Genomic DNA, 17725 nt, shown 5'->3' with positions numbered 1-17725 from the left:
AACTTCTCCAATCTATCTTCATAACTTAAGTTCCTCATCCCTGGGAACCATTCTCTTTTCTGCAATCTCTCTAATGCCTTCACATCCTTCCTAAAGTGCAGTGCCAGAACTGGATGTAATCCTCCAGTTGAGACTGAACCAGTGTTTTATACAAATTTAACGTAACCTCCTTGCTCTTGTACTCTATGCCCCTATTAATAAAGCCTAGGATACTGTATGGTTTATTAGCCATGCTGTCAACCTGTCTTGCCACCTTCAATAATTTATGTACATTTATACCCAGATCCCTTTGCTCCTGCACCCCCTTTAGAATTGTACCCTTTATTTTATACTGTCTCTCCATGTTCTTCCTACCAAAATTAATCACTTCACATTTCTCTGCATTGAACTTCATCCACCACTTGTCCACTCCTTGCAGGTCACAAAGCTTCCAAGAGACTAAGGTCATGAAATTTCACTTTGTTGCATATAGGCTCAGACTCCTGCCATCAAGGCTGTGGATCTCAGTGCTTAAAGGGAACTGCAAACACTCACAGAAGCTCTCTGCAATCTATACAATGTACACCAGCAGATTTCTAGGTTTGCTGAGGCGCAATCACAGGGGAGTGGCAGTGGCTCAGTGTAGCACCAACCTGCTGTCCTCTCTCAGGGTGCCAGCATGTGTCCTTCCACCTTTGCCATTTCGCCTGTGCTCTTGCTGTTACTTGTCAATCCAGTCAGCCCAAACTGCTGCCGCCCATGTTGAGATGGTGCAGTCTACAGCTGGGTCCTCAAGCCCGAAGCTACTCAAGGACATCCTGCAAGGCCATCTGCAGTCTCTCCGAGTGAGAATCAGCAGCCACACGGCAGCCGCTCCAGTTCCACACCAGAGACCTGAGGCCACAATCTATGCTGATACTCCACATGCCGATGGTGAGAGTGTGCGGCACTGTAGCTGCTGCCAACTTTTGGGATACAACATTAAACCAAGACCCCAACTACTCTCTCGGGTGGAAGTAAAAGATCCTATCGCACGATTTGAAGAGGAGCAGAAGGATTATCATGGTGAATATTTCTCCTTCAACAAAAACAGATTAGCTGGCCATTGCTGTGCTGCTGTTGGCATGTTGAATCTTGCTGTATGCAAATTAGCTGCCGTGTTTCCAAAATTAAGACTATAACAACACTTCAAAAGTACTTCATTGGCTGTAATCTGCTTTAGGATGTCCTGAGGTTGTGAAAGACACTATTGAAATGTAAGTCTTTTTGTATTTTCCTCCCCCCACCCCACCCCCTGCCCCTCCCTTCCCCCACTGCCACACCCCCAGTTGCAGACGTTGGGAGTCCCCCTAACGCACCCTGGCCTCGCGGTGGGGGCTTACCTGCTGCTCAGGTACACCAGCTGGTGCTGGCTGAAAGGTTGCACTTTAGGCTGGGTCTGGTGCTGTGGCTGCACTGGGGTCTGCAGTTTGGGCTGTGGGGTGACCCTCGCCGGTGTGGACTGGCGATGATGCTGCTGCTGCTGCTGCTGCTGCTGCTGATGGTGGTGGTGGTGGTGGTGGTGGTGGTGATGGTGGTTGGAGAGCGGCGGCACTGGGGTCCGGCTCCCAGCTTGGGCACTGGCCGTGGGCTCAGCCTGGGCCTGCGAGCGGGCCGGGGCCTGGACGGAGTTGGCGGCCGCAGCCTGCGGCGTAGGCTCCGTAGGCAGGGAAGGCACTAGCAGGGGGTCCTTGTCCGGCCCCTGGTTCCGCTCCTGGCTCCTCTCCAACCCAGACACTTTGGTTTCGCCCTTAGGAGTCACCGCGCCATTCAAATCGGAGGCTGCGAGGGGAAAGCAGGAGACATTAGCGGATCAAAATGAGAGAATGGACCATATTCAAACCTTGCAAAACCCCAGAACGTAATGTCTAACGTTAAATGTGACTCCACGAATGGACAGCACTTGCTGAATAACCCCAAGTGCGCTGAGAATTAAACAAATAACCAATTAAGATTATCAGTCAGGCTCACAATGCGGCTGACTTATGCGTGCTCGAAGCCACATCGATTCATACGCAGGGACCTGTCCCTCTGCCAACAAGATGACCGTGTCCACACGGAAACCTGGGGGGGGAACAATAGTTCCCCTGGTGCATTCTCCGTGGAAACGCCTCGACGTGCCAACGGATCAGCACAAGGTGTGGCTCCCTCTGAAATTATGGCATTCTCGCGTCTGTCCTGATGAGTGCAAGGCGAAAAGCCTCCACAACATGTCTCCTTTTTCGGCAATAGAAGGAGCTCTTGCATTTTTACAGCGCCTTTCACCACCTCTGCAGGCAGTGGGGTGCTTTCCTGAAGCGACGCAACATCACTAGGGCAACGACATTGCGCACAGCTCCTTCCCACAAACAATACAACGAATAACCCAATTCCTTTTTCTTTTTAAAACTGATGTTCGTTAAGAGATACATACTGGGACCAGGTCCCTTTTGCTCTTCCTCCATGTAGTCTGGACTCATACGTCCACCCAGGAGGGCAGAGGGGCTCTCGGCTTGACGTCTCATCCAAAAGATGGCGCCCCGCCCAAGCCTTTCGGGCCGCCCACAACCAACGATCGCAACGCACTCCTGGCTGCACCTCCCGCATCCTCCATCCAAAACTCTGCTGCCTCACCCCTCAAAAAGACCCAACTCACACCGGGTGCTGGCTCCTGCATTACACCACCCCCCACCCCTCCCGCCCCCACCTCACCCTGCGCTCGCCCACCGACACTGGCTCCTGGTCAAGGAGCACCTCAATTTTAAAATTCCCATCCTTGCTTTCAAAGCTTCCCCTGACCACACCACCCCTGACCCCACCCCCCAGCCTCGCCCTTCCCAATCTTCGTAACTCGTACGCTGTATCCTCTACCACCGCACACCCCCCCGCCCCCCCGCCTCCCTCCAATTCTGGCCTCTGGAGCACCACCAGCCCTCCCCAGCTCCCCCCGCCCGCCGATTTTAACTCTTCCAGCATTGGCTGCCGTGTTCTTGGCTACCTTGGGCCTAAACTCCAGAGCTCTCTCCCTGAGCCTCCCCACCCTTCTCTCTGCTCCAACCCTTGGACCCAAGCTTTTGGTCGCCTGTCCCTACAATCCCCTTAAGTGTCTCAGGTGGGGGAGCGGTGCGGGGTTTTGGAGGGTGGGCTGGGGCTGGGGAGAGAACGGCAGGGGGGGGGGGGGGGGGGGGGGGGGGGGTCAAATTTTGCAAGCCGCCTTGGGACGTTTTATTATGTTGTAAAGGCGCTATACAAATGCAAATGATTGTTCTTCTACTGAGGATGACCTGCATTTGGGGTGGGGGAGGGGAGAGGTTCGGAGGGAGGCATCGCAGCATCTCCACCCCCCCACCACCACTCACATTCCCACCTGCTGAATCCGCACCTTACGGAGCAAAGCCGCGCGGGGAAAATTGGCGCCGCTGCCCTCGCGCGGGGCTGACCCTTGGCTGAAAGCGCGAGTACGCGGGATGACGAGGGGCCGATCGACGCAGGCTCGGGGTGCCGGAGGGGGGGATTCTATGAACACATCGGAGAAAGGCCGGTTGGCAAAGGAAGACGGTACAACGCTTACCTATCTTAGTGGCTGTGGTGAAGAAACTCGAGAGGCCATCGTCTGAGGTCGCCTGGCAAGGAGAGAGGGGACGTTTTATAAACTGAGCAGTTGATGCATTAGTCCCCTGAACCCCTCGTTTAGATCCCAGCCTGTAACTCGCCCCTGCACAGGATGCAACTCGGACCTTATGATGGAAGGAAGGTCATCGACGAGGCAGCTGAAGATGGTTGGGCCGAGGACACTACCCTGAGGAACTCCTGCAGTGGTGTCCTGGGGCTGAGATGACTGACCTCCAACAACCACAACCTTTGTGCTCGGTATGACTCCAACCAGCAGAGAGTCTTCCCCCTGATTCCCATTGGCTCCAGTTTTGCTCGGGCTCCTTGATGCCACACACTCGTTCAAATGAGGCCTTGATGTCAAGGGCAGCCACTCTCGCCTCGCCTCGGGAGCTCAGCTCTTTTGTCCGTGTTTGAACCAAGGCTGTAATGAGGTCAGGAGCTGAGTGGCCCTGGAGGAACCCAAACTGGGTGTCAGTGAGCAGGTTATCGCTAAGCAAGTGCCACTTGATAGCACTGCTGATGACCCCTTCCATTACTTTACTGATGATGGAGAGTGGACTGATGGGGCGGTAACTGGCCGGGTTGGATTTGTCCTGCTTTGAGTGTACAGGACATACCTGGGCAATTTTCCACATTGCTGGGTGGATGTCAGTGTTGTACCTGCACTGGAACAGCTTTGTTTGCTGATGGATATACAGGCACACAGAGCTCAACAGGTACTGAAGCAGTCCATTCTCGCATGCAACAAGACTTGGACAACATTGAGGCTTGGGGCGATAAGGGGCAAATAACGTTCACTCAATACAGGCCAGGCAATGACCAATTCCAACAAGAGAGAATCTAACCATCACCCCATGACATTCAATGGCATTACCATCACTGAATCCCCCAATATCAACATCCTGGGGGTTACCATTGACCAGAAACTGAGCTGGACCAGCCATATAAATACTGTGGCTACAAGAGCAGGTCAGAGGCCGGGAATCCTGCGGCGAGTAACTCACCTCCTGACTCCCCAAAGCCTGTCCACCATCAACAAGGCACAAGTCAGGAGTGTGATGGAATACTCCCCACTTGCCTGGATGAGTGCAGCTCTCACAACACTCAAGAAGCTCAACACCATCCACAATAAAACTGCCCTGCTTGATTGGCACCCATCCACCATCTTAAATCTTCACTCCCTCTACCACCGATGCACAGTAGCAGCAGTCGGTACCATCTACAAGATGCACTGCAGCAACTCACCAAGGCTCCTTCGTCAGAACCTTCCAAACCCACGACCTCTACCATCTAGTAGGACAAGGGCAGCAGACACATGGGGAACACCACCATCTGGAAGTTCCCCTCCGAGCCACTCACCATCCTGACTTGGAAATATATCGGACGTTCCTTCACTGTCGCTGGGTCAAAATCCTGAAACTCCCTAAAAGCGCTGTGGGTGTACCTACACCACAGGGACTGCAGCGGTTCAAGAAAGTGGTTCACCACCACCTTCTCAAGGGGCAATGAAGTATGGGCAACACATTTTGGCCATGCCAGTGATGTTCACATCCCAAGAATTTGTGAAAAAAATTTCTATGTATCCCAACTGTACTACTCATTGGATTCCGGCCGAGAACTCACTCCCGGGTATCTGTTATTCTAAGTATAAACCACCCTGAACCCCTCGATTAGATTCCAGTCTGTAACTTACTCCCGAGTATCTGTTATTCTATATATAAACCACCCCGAAACCCTCGATTAGATTCCAGTCTGTAACTCACTCCCGGGTATCTGTAATTCTATATATAAACCACCCCGAACCCCTCGATTAGATTCCAGTTTGTAACTCCCTCCCGGGTACGTGTTATTCTATATATAAACCACACCGAACCCCTCGATTAGATTCCAGTCTGTAACTCACTCCTAGGTATCTGTTACTCTATATATAAACCACCCCCGAACCCCTCAATTAGATTCCAGTCTGTAACGCACACCCGGGTATCTGTTATTCTATATGTAAACCTGCAGAACACCTCGATTAGATTCCAGTCTGTAACTCACTCCTGGGTATCTGTTATTGTATATATAAACCATCCCGAACACCTCGATTAGATTCCAGTCTGTAACTCACTCCCGGGTATCTGTTATTCTATATATAAACCATCCTGAACCCCTCGATTAGATTCCAGTCTGTAACTCACTCCCGGGTTCTGTTATTCTACATATAAACCACCCCGAACCCCTCGATTAGATTCCAGTCTGTAACTCACTCCCGGGATATGTTATTCTATATATAAACCACCCAAAACCCTCGATTAGATTCCAATCTGTAACTCACTCCCGGGTATCTGTTATTCTATATGTAAACCACCCAAACCCCTCAATTAGATTCCAGTTTGTAACTCATTCCCGGGTATCTGTTATTCTATATATAAACCATCCCGAACACCTCGATTAGATTCCAGTCTGTAACTCAGTCCCGGGATCTGTTATTCTATATATAAACCCACGAACCCCTCGATTAGACTCCAGTCTGTAACTCACTCCCAGGTATCTGTTATTCTATATATAAACCACCCTGAACCCCTTGAGTAGATTCCAGTCTGTAACTCACTCCCGGGTGTCTGTTATTCTAAAATAAACCACCCTGAACCCCTCGATTAGATTCCAGTCTGTAACTCACTCCCGGGTATCTGTTATTCTATATATAAACCACCCGGAACCCCCCGATTAGATTCCAGTCTGTAACTCACTCCCGGGTATCTGTTATTCTATATATAAACCACCCCGAACCCCTCGATTAGATTCCAGTCTGTAACTCACTCCCGGGTATCTGTTATTCTATATATAAACCACCCTGAACCCCTCGATTAGATTCCAGTCTGTAGCTCACACCCGGGTATCTGTTATTCTATATATAAACCACCCCGAACCCCTCGATTAGATTCCAGCCTGTAACTCACACCAGGCTATCAGCTATTGGATTTATAGGGCCCTCCAAACATGACATCTGAGGCAGGGGTTTAATGGCGTCTTATTCCAAGGGGGCTGGGAGGGTGGGGGGGGAAGGGGGGTTTGGGGGAGGGTGTAGAGTGCCATGCCTTGGCGGAGAGAGAGGTGTCACACCCGACTCGAGCAGTCTTGAGAAGCCGATGGAATCGCGACAGCGGTAAACTCACAAATGAAATCCTTTGCCACATGCTCTGAAGCATGTGTTCCTGAGCAGATGTGAAATCCAGCCTGGGGCCACACAAAGCCTCGTCACCGAGGGGCTGAGGAAACAAAAGAAGAGGATATTTTACAGGCCAATTCGGTTCTCCCCGTGGGAGAGCCGGCGTCGGGGCGGGTGTGCGTGGGGGGCCGGGGCAGCCCCGGGTCAGGGTGGAAAGCACGGCTGCGGTGTGGGGGGTGGGGCCAAGTGCCGGGACGCCCCTCGGCGTGGCCGGCCGCAGGGGGGTGGGGGTGGTGGGGCGGGGGGAGGGAGAGTGGCGCGTGCCCGTGGCTGCCAGGGCTGCTCAGCTCACGCCCGTGCTGGTGCGGGCCCAGCAGCGGTGAGGCCGGGCTCTCCGCCCGCTCCCGCTCCCGCCGGTGCCTGCCTCCTCCCGTTCCGGTTTCCACAGCTTTCCGACACGCTCCCGGTATGGTGCGTTCCGGGATCCAACAGGGAGGGGGATGCAGGAGGATCCGAGCCTCAGCCCGGCAAGGAGTGGGGGGGAACAGGAGGGAGCCATTCGGCCCCTCCAGCTGCCGCTTCCCCCCCTCAATCAGATCTCGGCTGCCCTGTCCCTCGATTCCAGTTGGCTGCCTTGCAACCATATCCTGCAATCCCCTAACCCAACGTAGCAGCGTGAAAACATTTCTTTTTTGGGGGGGTGGGTGGTGGGATAGGTCGGCGGTGGGGAGGTGGGGGCGACAGTTTCCTGCTACCCTTTTGACAAATCGCTGAATGGTTCACAGCACAGGGGGCCATTCGGCCCATCGTGTCTACACCAGCTCTCCAAGTGAGAAACCAGCCTCGTGAAATTACCCAGACTTCTCCCCATTTCCCCTGCACATTCCCCCTTTCCCGACAACGATCCCATTCCCTCTCAAACCCCTCGATTGACCCTCCCTCCTCCACACTCTCAGGCAGCGCGTTCCAGACCCTAACCCCTCGATTGACCCTCCCTCCCCCACACTCTCAGGCAGCACGTTCCAGATCCTAACCCCTCGATTGACCCTCCCTCTCCCATACTCTCAGGCAGCGCGTTCCAGATCCTAACCCCTCGATTGACCCTCCCTCCCCCACACTCTCAGGCAGCGCGTTCCAGATCTTAACCCCTCGCTATGTGAAAAAGTTTCTCCTCGTGTCCCCGTCGCTCCTTTTACCCATCGTCTTCAACCCATGTCCCTCTGCTTCTCCATCCTCCCCCCAATGGGAACAGTTTCTCCCTGTTCACTCTGAACCAGACCCCCTCACGATTTTGAACACCTCTATCAAATCTCCTCTTGACCTTCTCTTCTGCGAGGAGAACAGTCCCAACTTCTCCAATCTACCCCCGGAACTGAAGTTCCTCGTCCCTGGAATCATTCTCATGAATCTTTTCCGCACTCTCTCTCTCTCTCTCTCCCTAATTTCCTCACATCCTTCCTAAAGTGCGGAGCCCAGAACGGGACACAATGCTCGAGTTGGGACCAAACGAGTATTTTATTCAAGTTCAACATAACCTTCTTGCTCTTGTACTCTACGCCCCTATTAATAAAGCCCAGGATACTGTCTGCTTTATTAACTGCTCTCTCAACCTGTCCTGCCCCCTTCAATAATAATTCCAGCTGAGGCCAACATGTCTGAGTTTCCTGTGAGAAAGTGATTCCTCAATTGATCCTTGAGCAACCTCGGTCAAAGTTGAAGGTTCTAGGCCCCTTGTATGGTGCTCCCTTGGCCACTGAGCATATGGTTTCAACCCAGCTCTCTACCTATTTCAGCTCCTTCAATCATTTTTATCACCTCGATGAGATTACCTCCAAGTCTTGCAAAAAGTCTAGACTGGGTCAGGAGTTGCTACGTTACAGATTGGGGTGGTGGGGGCGGGGTTTTGAGGGTGTGTCACGCACTTCAACCCCCTCCTCCCCCCACCACCTCCGTTTCCTTTCATTACACTCCCCTCCCCTGCTACTGTTACGCCCCCCCCCCCACCCCTCCAATTGCGAAAGGCTGCAAGGGTGACATTCCCGTGCAGGAGAAGGGGAGGGGGTAGGGGTTCAGAAAGTCGCTTACCTTGTCGTCTGGATCACTATCAATGTCACACTGCAAAATAAATAACAAACACAGAGTGAGTGAAGCCAACAAACAAGTCCCGTGATGAGATTAGTTCAGGAAGAGAGAGAGAGAGAGAGAGAGACAGAGAGACTAAGGGAGGGAGAGAGAAAGAGAGACAGGGGGAGGGAGGGAGGGAGAGAGAGATACGGGAAGCGAGAGAGAGACAAGGGGAGGGAGAGTGAAAGAGAGACAGGGAGGGAGAGAGAGAGCGAGAGAGACAGGGGAAGCGAGAGAGAGACAAGGGGAGGGAGAGGGAGAGACGAGAGAGAGGTAGGGGGAGAGAGAGAGGCAGGGGGAGAGAGAGAGGCAGGGGGAGAGAGAGAGGCAGGGGGAGAGAGAGAGAGGCAGGGGGAGAGAGAGAAGCAGGGGGAGAGAGAGAGGCAGGGGGAGAGAGAGAGGCAGGGGGAGAGAGAGAGGCAGGGGGAGAGAGAGAGAGAGGCGGGGGAGAGAGAGAGAGAGGCGGGGGAGAGAGAGAGAGAGGCGGGGGAGAGAGAGAGACGGGGGAGAGAGAGACGGGGGAGAGAGAGACGGGGGAGAGAGAGACGGGGGAGAGAGAGACGGGGGAGAGAGAGACGGGGGAGAGAGAGACGGGGGAGAGAGAGACGGGGGAGAGAGAGACGGGGGAGAGAGAGACGGGGGAGAGAGAGACGGGGGAGAGAGAGACGGGGGAGAGAGAGACGGGGGAGAGAGAGACGGGGGAGAGAGAGACGGGGGAGAGAGAGACGGGGGAGAGAGAGACGGGGGAGAGAGAGACGGGGGAGAGAGAGACGGGGGAGAGAGAGACGGGGGAGAGAGAGACGGGGGAGAGAGAGACGGGGAGAGAGAGACGGGGAGAGAGAGACGGGGGAGAGAGAGACGGGGGAGAGAGAGACGGGGGAGAGAGAGACGGGGGAGAGAGAGACGGGGAGAGAGAGACGGGGAGAGAGAGACGGGGAGAGAGAGACGGGGAGAGAGAGACGGGGAGAGAGAGACGGGGAGAGAAAGACGGGGAGAGAGAGACGGGGAGAGAGAGACGGGGAGAGAGAGACGGGGAGAGAGAGACGGGGAGAGAGAGACGGGGAGAGAGAGCGAGAGAAACGGGGGAGGGAGAGCGAGAGAGACAGAGACAGAAAGAGAGTGCTTGCAACAAGGGTGATGATGACGCAGGGACAGCTTGGGTGGTGGGGAGTAATGTTGAAGTAGACAATTGCTGTGAGCTGGGTTTATTGGAGGGCCTCACAGGAGACGGGGAGGGGGGCCGGGGTGGCCGGGGGTGAAAAAAAGGGAACCAGCGGCGAATCGGAGCTTCACGTCAAACTGTAACTGAACTCACCAACGTGAAGATATCGCCGCCAACCCATTCTCAGGGCTGACCTGGGACGGGGAGTAAGACAGCTACCACGCCACCAACGACCATGAGGAGCAGAGTGTTCAGCTCCCACAGCTGGACAAGGAGTCTGTCAGTGCCCGTGAAGATGGAGATGAAAGGTTTGTCGGGGGTGCGGGGGGGCTGTGGAGCAGGGCAGAGATTGGGCGCTGTCCTCCGGCCTACGGGGGGAAGGTCGAAGGGCCTTCCTTTTGGCTTGTGCGGGACTGCCCGTCCTTGCCGGTTGGGGTGAATGCCCAGGCGTCAGTCAGGCAGGCTGTCCGCTGGGTCTTGTTCCCTTCGTCTCCCTCACTCCACCGAGTGGGAGGGCAGCGGGCTGGGGACTTAAACATCCCAGCGGCACAGCCCGCAATCCAGGCCAGCGCTGCTGGGAGGGTGGCAGGACTGCGGGAGGGCAACACTGATGCAGAGGCGGGTCGTTCCTGCCAGTGAGCCAGTCTGGGGAATTGTGGCGGTAGGGGGGTGGGGGGGGGCGTTGTGGGGAGTGGGGGGAACGCGATTTTACAAGTTTTGTGCCAAGGACTTACAAAATATCCCGTTCCCAAGCTGGAGTGCGCAGAGACCTGCAGAAGGAAAGGAGTGGAGAGAAAAGGTTCAGTCGAGGCCGCGCGACATCACGAAGTATCGCTGCACACGCAGGCCTGCACGCCATGCACAGAGCCCAAAGGTTCCAGCAAGGCAGCCCCCTTCCTCTTGTCAGAGTCAGACCCGACCCGGAGAATGGCCTCCATCACCCGCCCATCCACACACCCACACATCCACTCACCCACTCATCCACACACCCACTCACCCACGCACCCACTCACCCACCCACGCACCCACTCACCCACCCATCCACACACCCACTCACCCACGCACCCACTCACCCACGCACGCACCCACACACTCACTCACCCACCCATCCACCCACTCACGCACGCACACACCCACCCACGTACCCACACATTCACCCACCCACTCATGCACCCACCCACTCACGCACCCACCCACTCACGCACCCACCCACTCACGCACCCACCCACGCACGCACCTACCCACTCACTCACGCACTCACCCACCCACGCACGCACCCACCCACGCACGCACCCACCCACTCACGCACCCACCCACTCACGCACCCACCCACTCACGCACCCACCCACTCACGCACCCACCCACTCATGCACCCACTCACGCACCCACCCACCCACTCACGCACCCACACACCCACTCACCCACACACCCACTCACACACCCACCCACTCACACACCCACCCACTCACGCACCCACGTATCCACGCACCCACTCACTCACGCACCCACCCATGCACGCACGCACACACCCACTCACGCACGCACCCGCCCACTCACGCACGCACCCGCCCACTCACGCACGCACCCGCCCACTCTCACGCCCACCTACGCATGCACCCACCCACTCACGTTCACGCCCACTCACGCACCCACCCACCCGCTCACGCACCCACCCGCTCATTCACTCACGCACCCATCCACTCACGCACAAACGCACCCACTCACTCATTTACTCACCCACAAGACAGTAAATTAAGCACAACATTTGACAGCGAGCTACATTGAGGGTATAGTACGGGACAGGCCAACAGAAGCTTGGTAAGTTTGAAGGATCAGCTCGAAAGAGGAGGGGAACGCGAAGAGATTCACGAGAGGAATTTGGGAGCTTTGGCCTCAGGCAGTTGAAGGCGCGGCCGCCAATGGCGGAGCGATAGGGATCAGGGGATGCTCCAAGAGGCTGGAATTGGAGGATCACAGAGATCTCGGAAGGTTGTAGGGGCTGGGGGAGGTTACAGAGATAGGGAGGGTTGTAGGGGCTGGAGGAGGTTACAGAGATAGGGAGGGTTGTAGGGGCTGGAGGAGGTTACAGAGATAGGGAGGGTTGTAGGGGCTGGAGGAGGTTACAGAGATAGGGAGGGTTGTAGGGACTGGAGGAGGTTACAGAGATAGGGAGGGTTGTAGGTGCTGGAGGAGGTTACAGAGATAGGGAGGGTTGTAGGGACTGGAGGAGGTTACAGAGATAGGGAGGGTTGTAGGGACTGGAGGAGGTTACAGAGATAGGGAGGGTTGTTGGGGCTGGAGGAGGTTACAGAGACGGAGTGTTGTAGGGGGCTGGAGAAGGTTACAGAGATAGGGAGGGTTGTAGGGACTGGAAGAGGTTACAGAGATAGGGAGGGTTGTAGGTGCTGGAGGAGGTTACAGAGATAGGGAGGGTTGTAGGGACTGGAGGAGGTTACAGAGATAGGGAGGGTTGTAGGGACTGGAGGAGGTTACAGAGATAGGGAGGGGTGTAGGGGCTGAAGGAGGTTACAGAGATAGGGAGGGTTGTCGGGGCTGGACGAGGTTACAGAGATAGGGAGGGTTGTAGGGACTGGAGGAGGTTACAGAGATAGGGAGGGTTGTTGGGGCTGGAGGAGGTTACAGAGATAGGGAGGGTTGTTGGGGCTGGAGGAGGTTACAGAGACGGAGTGTTGTAGGGGGCTGGAGAAGGTTACAGAGATAGGGAGGGTTGTAGGGACTGGAGGAGGTTACAGAGATAGGGAGGGCTGTAGGTGCTGGAGGAGGTTACAGAGATAGGGAGGGTTGTAGGGGCTGGAGGAGGTTACAGAGATAGGGAGGGTTGTAGGGGCTGGAGGAGGTTACAGAGATAGGGAGGGTTGTAGGGGCTGGAGGAGGTTACAGAGACAGGGAGGGTTGTAGGGGCTGGAGGCGGTTACAGAGACAGGGAGGGTTGTAGGGGCTGGAGGAGGTTACAGAGATAGGGAGGGTTGTAGGGGCTGGAGGAGGTTACAGAGATAGGGAGGGGTGTAGGGGCTGGAGGAGGTTACAGAGATAGGGAGGGTTGTAGGGGTTAAAGGAGGTTACAGAGATAGGGAGGGTTGTACAGGTTGGAGGAAGTGACAGAGATATGGAGGGGTGTAGGGGCTGGAGGAGGTTACAGAGATAGGGAGGGTTGTAGGGGTTAAAGGAGGTGACAGAGATAGGGAGGGTTGTACAGACTGGAGGAAGTGACAGAGATAGGGAGGTAACACAGGCCATGGAGGAGGGTTGGAAACGAGGCAAGAATGGACAACAATTACTGGAGGACTGGAGATCTCAGGAGCTTGTGGGGCTGGAGGAGATTACAGAGGTAAGGAAGGGTGGGGGGGGCAGGGTGAGGAAATTGAAAGTGCTTTTCCTGATCTAACAGGTCAGGTGACGCTGGACGCAGGCCAGCTGATTTTTTTTAAAGTATGTAAAATAGCACGTGGATGATTTTAAAAAACTGACAGGGAAACAAAAGGCTGCCGATGGTGGAGTAAGGCAGGCGCGGTGGGGCGGGGGGGAATGGGGGTCAGTAGGCGGAGGGGTGTACATAGGACTGGAAGAGTATCGTGCTTTGGGGGTGGGGGGGGGGGAAGTTTATGGACGAAGGTGGTTACAGAGCCAGAAGTGGGCAAAACCATATCTTCACTGAAAACGTGGTCCGGAAGCTAGATCGATGGGGGCAGGGTGGGGGTGGGGGTGGGGCATAGCCTCGATGTGGTGAGGATCCCCATCACGATCCAGAAAACATGAGGAAAAACTACGGCCGTTTCTTCCTTTTGGCCAGCAGTTCGAACTTTAACAAGTGTGACAAACACGCCCATGACGCAGCAATTGAACTCTGACTGGCCCCGGGACACTATGGCTGCCGCTTCCGGCACCTAACGCCTCCCTACGACAGGGTGGAGGTGGTGGCGGGGGGAGTGGGGTGGGGGGAGACATCTGAGCAGTAGACTCGAAAGAGAATGGGCAGTGGGTCCAGGCCCTAATATTGTCGCCAGTCAGTGTTTAACAAGGAGGTGTTGCACAGTGCGAAGTACTGGCGCCAAAATAAGGGAGGGGTCTTTTTTTGTTGTTGCATTTTATGAAGGGTGAGCCGCGTGCTACTTACATCGCTGCCTGCGCCACGCGAGCTGCTGCGCTGGGAGCTTCCATTCTCGCCGCCCGTGCTTTCGTTCCCTCTGGCCGGGCCCTTGGTTTTCACCTGTGCGACGGAACAGAGCGGGTCAATCAAACTCTGTTCACCTCACCCCCTTCACTAAGCCAGATGAGATGCTGCGGCCGGGGATCAGTGCCCTCTCCGCTCTTCCCCTCCGCGCCCCCCCGCCCCGCCACCCATCACGTAGCCAGGAAAGGGCGTCTTCAACCCAGCCTCCCGCCTCCCAATGCCCCCGCAGCACAGCGCCCGCCCGCTCCTCTGTCAGTTTCGGCTGCCAAGCGCAGGGAGAGGGAATTTGCTGGCCGGTCTCGGGTCCACGCGGCAACAGCAAGGCAGCCATTCGGCCCACCGTGCCTCTGCCAGCTCTTCGGAAGAGCTTGCCAGTCGGTCACGCACACCACCGATACCGCCCCAGCTCCTTCCCTCAAGCTCTGTAAAATCTGTGCCCCGATTGCTCCAATTCCACCATTTTGAGCGTTCCTATTGAATCTGCTTCAGGCAGCGCCTTCCAGGTCACAACAACTCGCTGTGTGAAGCAATGTTCCCTCAGCTTCCCTCTCGTCCTACACCTTAAACCTGTGTCCCTCTGGTTATCGAATCCACCCCAAGCCCCTGCCAATGGAAACAGTTTCTCCCAAACTACTCTCTTCAAACATCAGGAGCAAATGGGGAATATCGGCGTTTAATACTGGGGAACCGAGCATAAAAATGGGGAAGTCTCGTTCCGACTGTACAGGGCGTTGGTGAGGCCGCACCTGGAGCACTGGGGACAGTTTTGGTCTCCTTACGTAAGGAGGGATTTACCCCCACAGGAGGCCGTTCAGAGAAGGTTCACTCGGCCGATTCCTGGGACGAAGGGGGTTTGTCTTGTGAGGAGAGGTTGAGCAGGTTGGGCCCTGTACCCATTGGAGTTTAGAAGAATGAGAGGCGATCTTATCGAGACAGATAAGATTCTGAGGGGAGGGGCTCGACGGGGGGGATGCTGAGAGGATGTTTCCCCCTCGTGGGGTGGAATCTAGAACGAGGGGGGAGGGGCACAGTTTCAAAATGAGGGGTCTCCCGTTGAAGACGGAGATGAGGAGGAATTTCTTCTCTCAGAGGGTGGTCAGTCTGTGGGATTCTCTCCCCCCTCCTCAGAGAGCAGTGGAGGCCGGGGCGTTGAATATACTCAAGGCCGAGTGAGACGGGTTTCTGATCGACGAGGGTTATGGTGGTGGGGGGGTGGTTGGGGGAGACAGACAGGAAAGTGGATTTAAGGCCACAATCAGATCAGCCATGATCTTATCGGATGGGGGAGCAGGCTTGAGAGGCCGAATGGCCCACTCCTGCTCCTTGTGCATTATCAGAAAGGAGCTTCCCCTTGTGGGAGAGATTAGAATGGCGGGCAGGGGGGTGGGGGCACACTTTAAAAATAAGGGGTCTCCCATTTGGGACGGAAGCGGGGAGGTTTTATTTTTCAATATGGACTCGCGTCGGAAGGCTTCCTGCTTCTGGCCGGTCTCCCCGTTGTCCGGTGGACTCCTGTCCTCCTTTCGAAACAGATGAAAGCCGAGCGTGTTCACAGGGCCACGATGTCCAGGGCTGACTGTAGGGCTTCAAGCGGCCACAGGATGGAGCTGGACACCCATTCAGAGGAAGCACTGAGCTGAGGAGCTCGGATCAGGAGGGGAGGTCTGCCCGATGGCTTGGAGGGGAACGGTGCGCTCGAAGCCTCTGCAGCTGAAGAGGTCCGCTTCCACAACGGGTCCGCTCCGGTACTCCGCATTCAGCCACGAGCGACCCCCCCGCAACAACCGGCTGCACCGGCAACAATTTGCTCCTTCCTCAGACAACTGACACGGGCAGTGACGCGAGAGTCACCACAAATATGATCCCACAAGGCAGGAAAGGTCACGCGTTCAGCCAGGGGAACAGCGAGACAATGCACAGACTGACCACACCATCCTCCCCCAGCCCCTCTCCACTGCCGTCCTGCTGGGTGGAAGCGCTCATCCCAGTTCCATCCTGATCTGGCCAATAGGGGCCAGAGAATGGCTTCGCTTCCTGCTCCCACACCCTTCCCTCTGGTATCTCCCAAGGACCAAACCCTGTCCCCTCCCATTTCTCATCTGCACGCACGCCCTGGGCGGATTAGTCGACCACAGGCAGTGCGGGTTCTCGCATCTACACTGACAACACCCAGCTCCACCTCACCACCTCTGCTCTCGACGCCTCCAGTGCTGCTCAATTATCAAACTGCTTCCCCGCCATTCAATCCCCAATGAGCTAACATTTTCTCAAATGGCACAACGGGAAGGTGGAAGCCGTGATATCTGGTGGCTCCAAAGTCCATTCCCAAGCTACCGACCCCATCACTCCCCCGGGTAATCGCCTGAGGCTGAACCGCAGAGATCACAATTCTGTCGTTACATGTCACAGCCTGATCACATTTACCGCTGGATATCGAACGTTCAAAATATAGACCCGACCAAAACCCCTCGATTAGATTCCAGTCTGTAACTCGCTCCCGGGTATCTGTTATTCTATATATAAACCATCCCGAACCCCTCGATTAAATTCTAGTCTGTAACTCACTCCCGGGCGTCTGTTATTCTATCTATAAACCACCCTGAACCCCTGGATTAGATTCCAACCTGTAACTCACTCCCGGGTATCTGTTATTCTATATATAAACCACCCCGAACCCCTCGATTAAATTCTAGTCTGAAACTCACTCCCGGGCGTCTGTTATTCTATCTATAAAGCCCCCGAACCCCTCGATTAGATTCCAGTCTGTAACTCACTCCCGGGTATCTGTTATTCTATATATAAATCACCCCGAACCCCTCGATTAGCTTCCAAGCTGTAACGCACTCCTGGGTAATCGTTATTATATCAATAAACCACCCTGAACCCCTCGATTAGATTCCAGTCTGTAACTCACTCCCGACTGTCTGTTATTCTATATATAAACCCCCCGAACTCCTCTATTAGATTGCAGTCTGTAACTCACTCTCAGGTATCTTTTATTCTATGTATAAACCACCCCGAACCCCTCGATTAGAATCCAGTCTGTAACTCACTCCTGGGTATCTGTTATTCTATATATAAACCATCCCGAACCCCTCGATTAAATTCTAGTCTGTAACTCACTCCCGGGCGTCTGTTATTCTATCTATAAACCACCCTGAACCCCTCGATTAGAATCCAGTCTGTAACTCACTCCTGGGTATCTGTTATTCTATATATATAAATCCCCTGAACCCCTCGACTAGATTGCAGTCTGTAACCCACTCCCGGGTATCAGTTATTCCATATACTAACCACCCCGAACCCCTCGATTAGATTCCAGTCAATAACTCACTCCTGGGCACCTGTGATTCTATATATAAACCCCCCTGAACCCCACGGTCAGATTCCAGTCTGTAACTCACACCCGGGTATCTGTTATTCTAGATACAAACCACCCCAAACCCCTCGGTTAGATTCCAGTCTGTCAGTCACTCCCGGG

The 17725-nt window shown here is 55.0% G+C and overlaps 1 protein-coding gene across 1 annotated transcript in view; it reads right to left on the bottom strand.

Moving 5' to 3' along the window:
* Positions 1-1361: 1361 nt before the first annotated feature.
* Positions 1362-17725, bottom strand: part of LOC144676485 (autism susceptibility gene 2 protein homolog) — a gene marked incomplete at its 3' end in the record, with an annotated part of 54449 nt that continues 38085 nt past the window's right edge. Inside the window, exons 3-8 of the mRNA XM_078536888.1 lie at positions 14188-14280; positions 10787-10822; positions 8852-8881; positions 6774-6866; positions 3569-3620; positions 1362-1800 (exon numbers count right to left, since the gene is read on the bottom strand). Coding sequence (XP_078393014.1) covers positions 1362-1800; positions 3569-3620; positions 6774-6866; positions 8852-8881; positions 10787-10822; positions 14188-14280 — 743 coding nt within the window. The remainder of the gene's footprint in view (positions 1801-3568; positions 3621-6773; positions 6867-8851; positions 8882-10786; positions 10823-14187; positions 14281-17725) is intronic.

The sequence above is a fragment of the Cetorhinus maximus genome, unplaced genomic scaffold, assembly GCF_964194155.1.
Source record: "Cetorhinus maximus unplaced genomic scaffold, sCetMax3.hap1.1 HAP1_SCAFFOLD_1631, whole genome shotgun sequence".
Taxonomy (NCBI): domain Eukaryota; kingdom Metazoa; phylum Chordata; class Chondrichthyes; order Lamniformes; family Cetorhinidae; genus Cetorhinus; species Cetorhinus maximus.
This window is presented reverse-complemented; position numbering and strand designations above follow the sequence as displayed.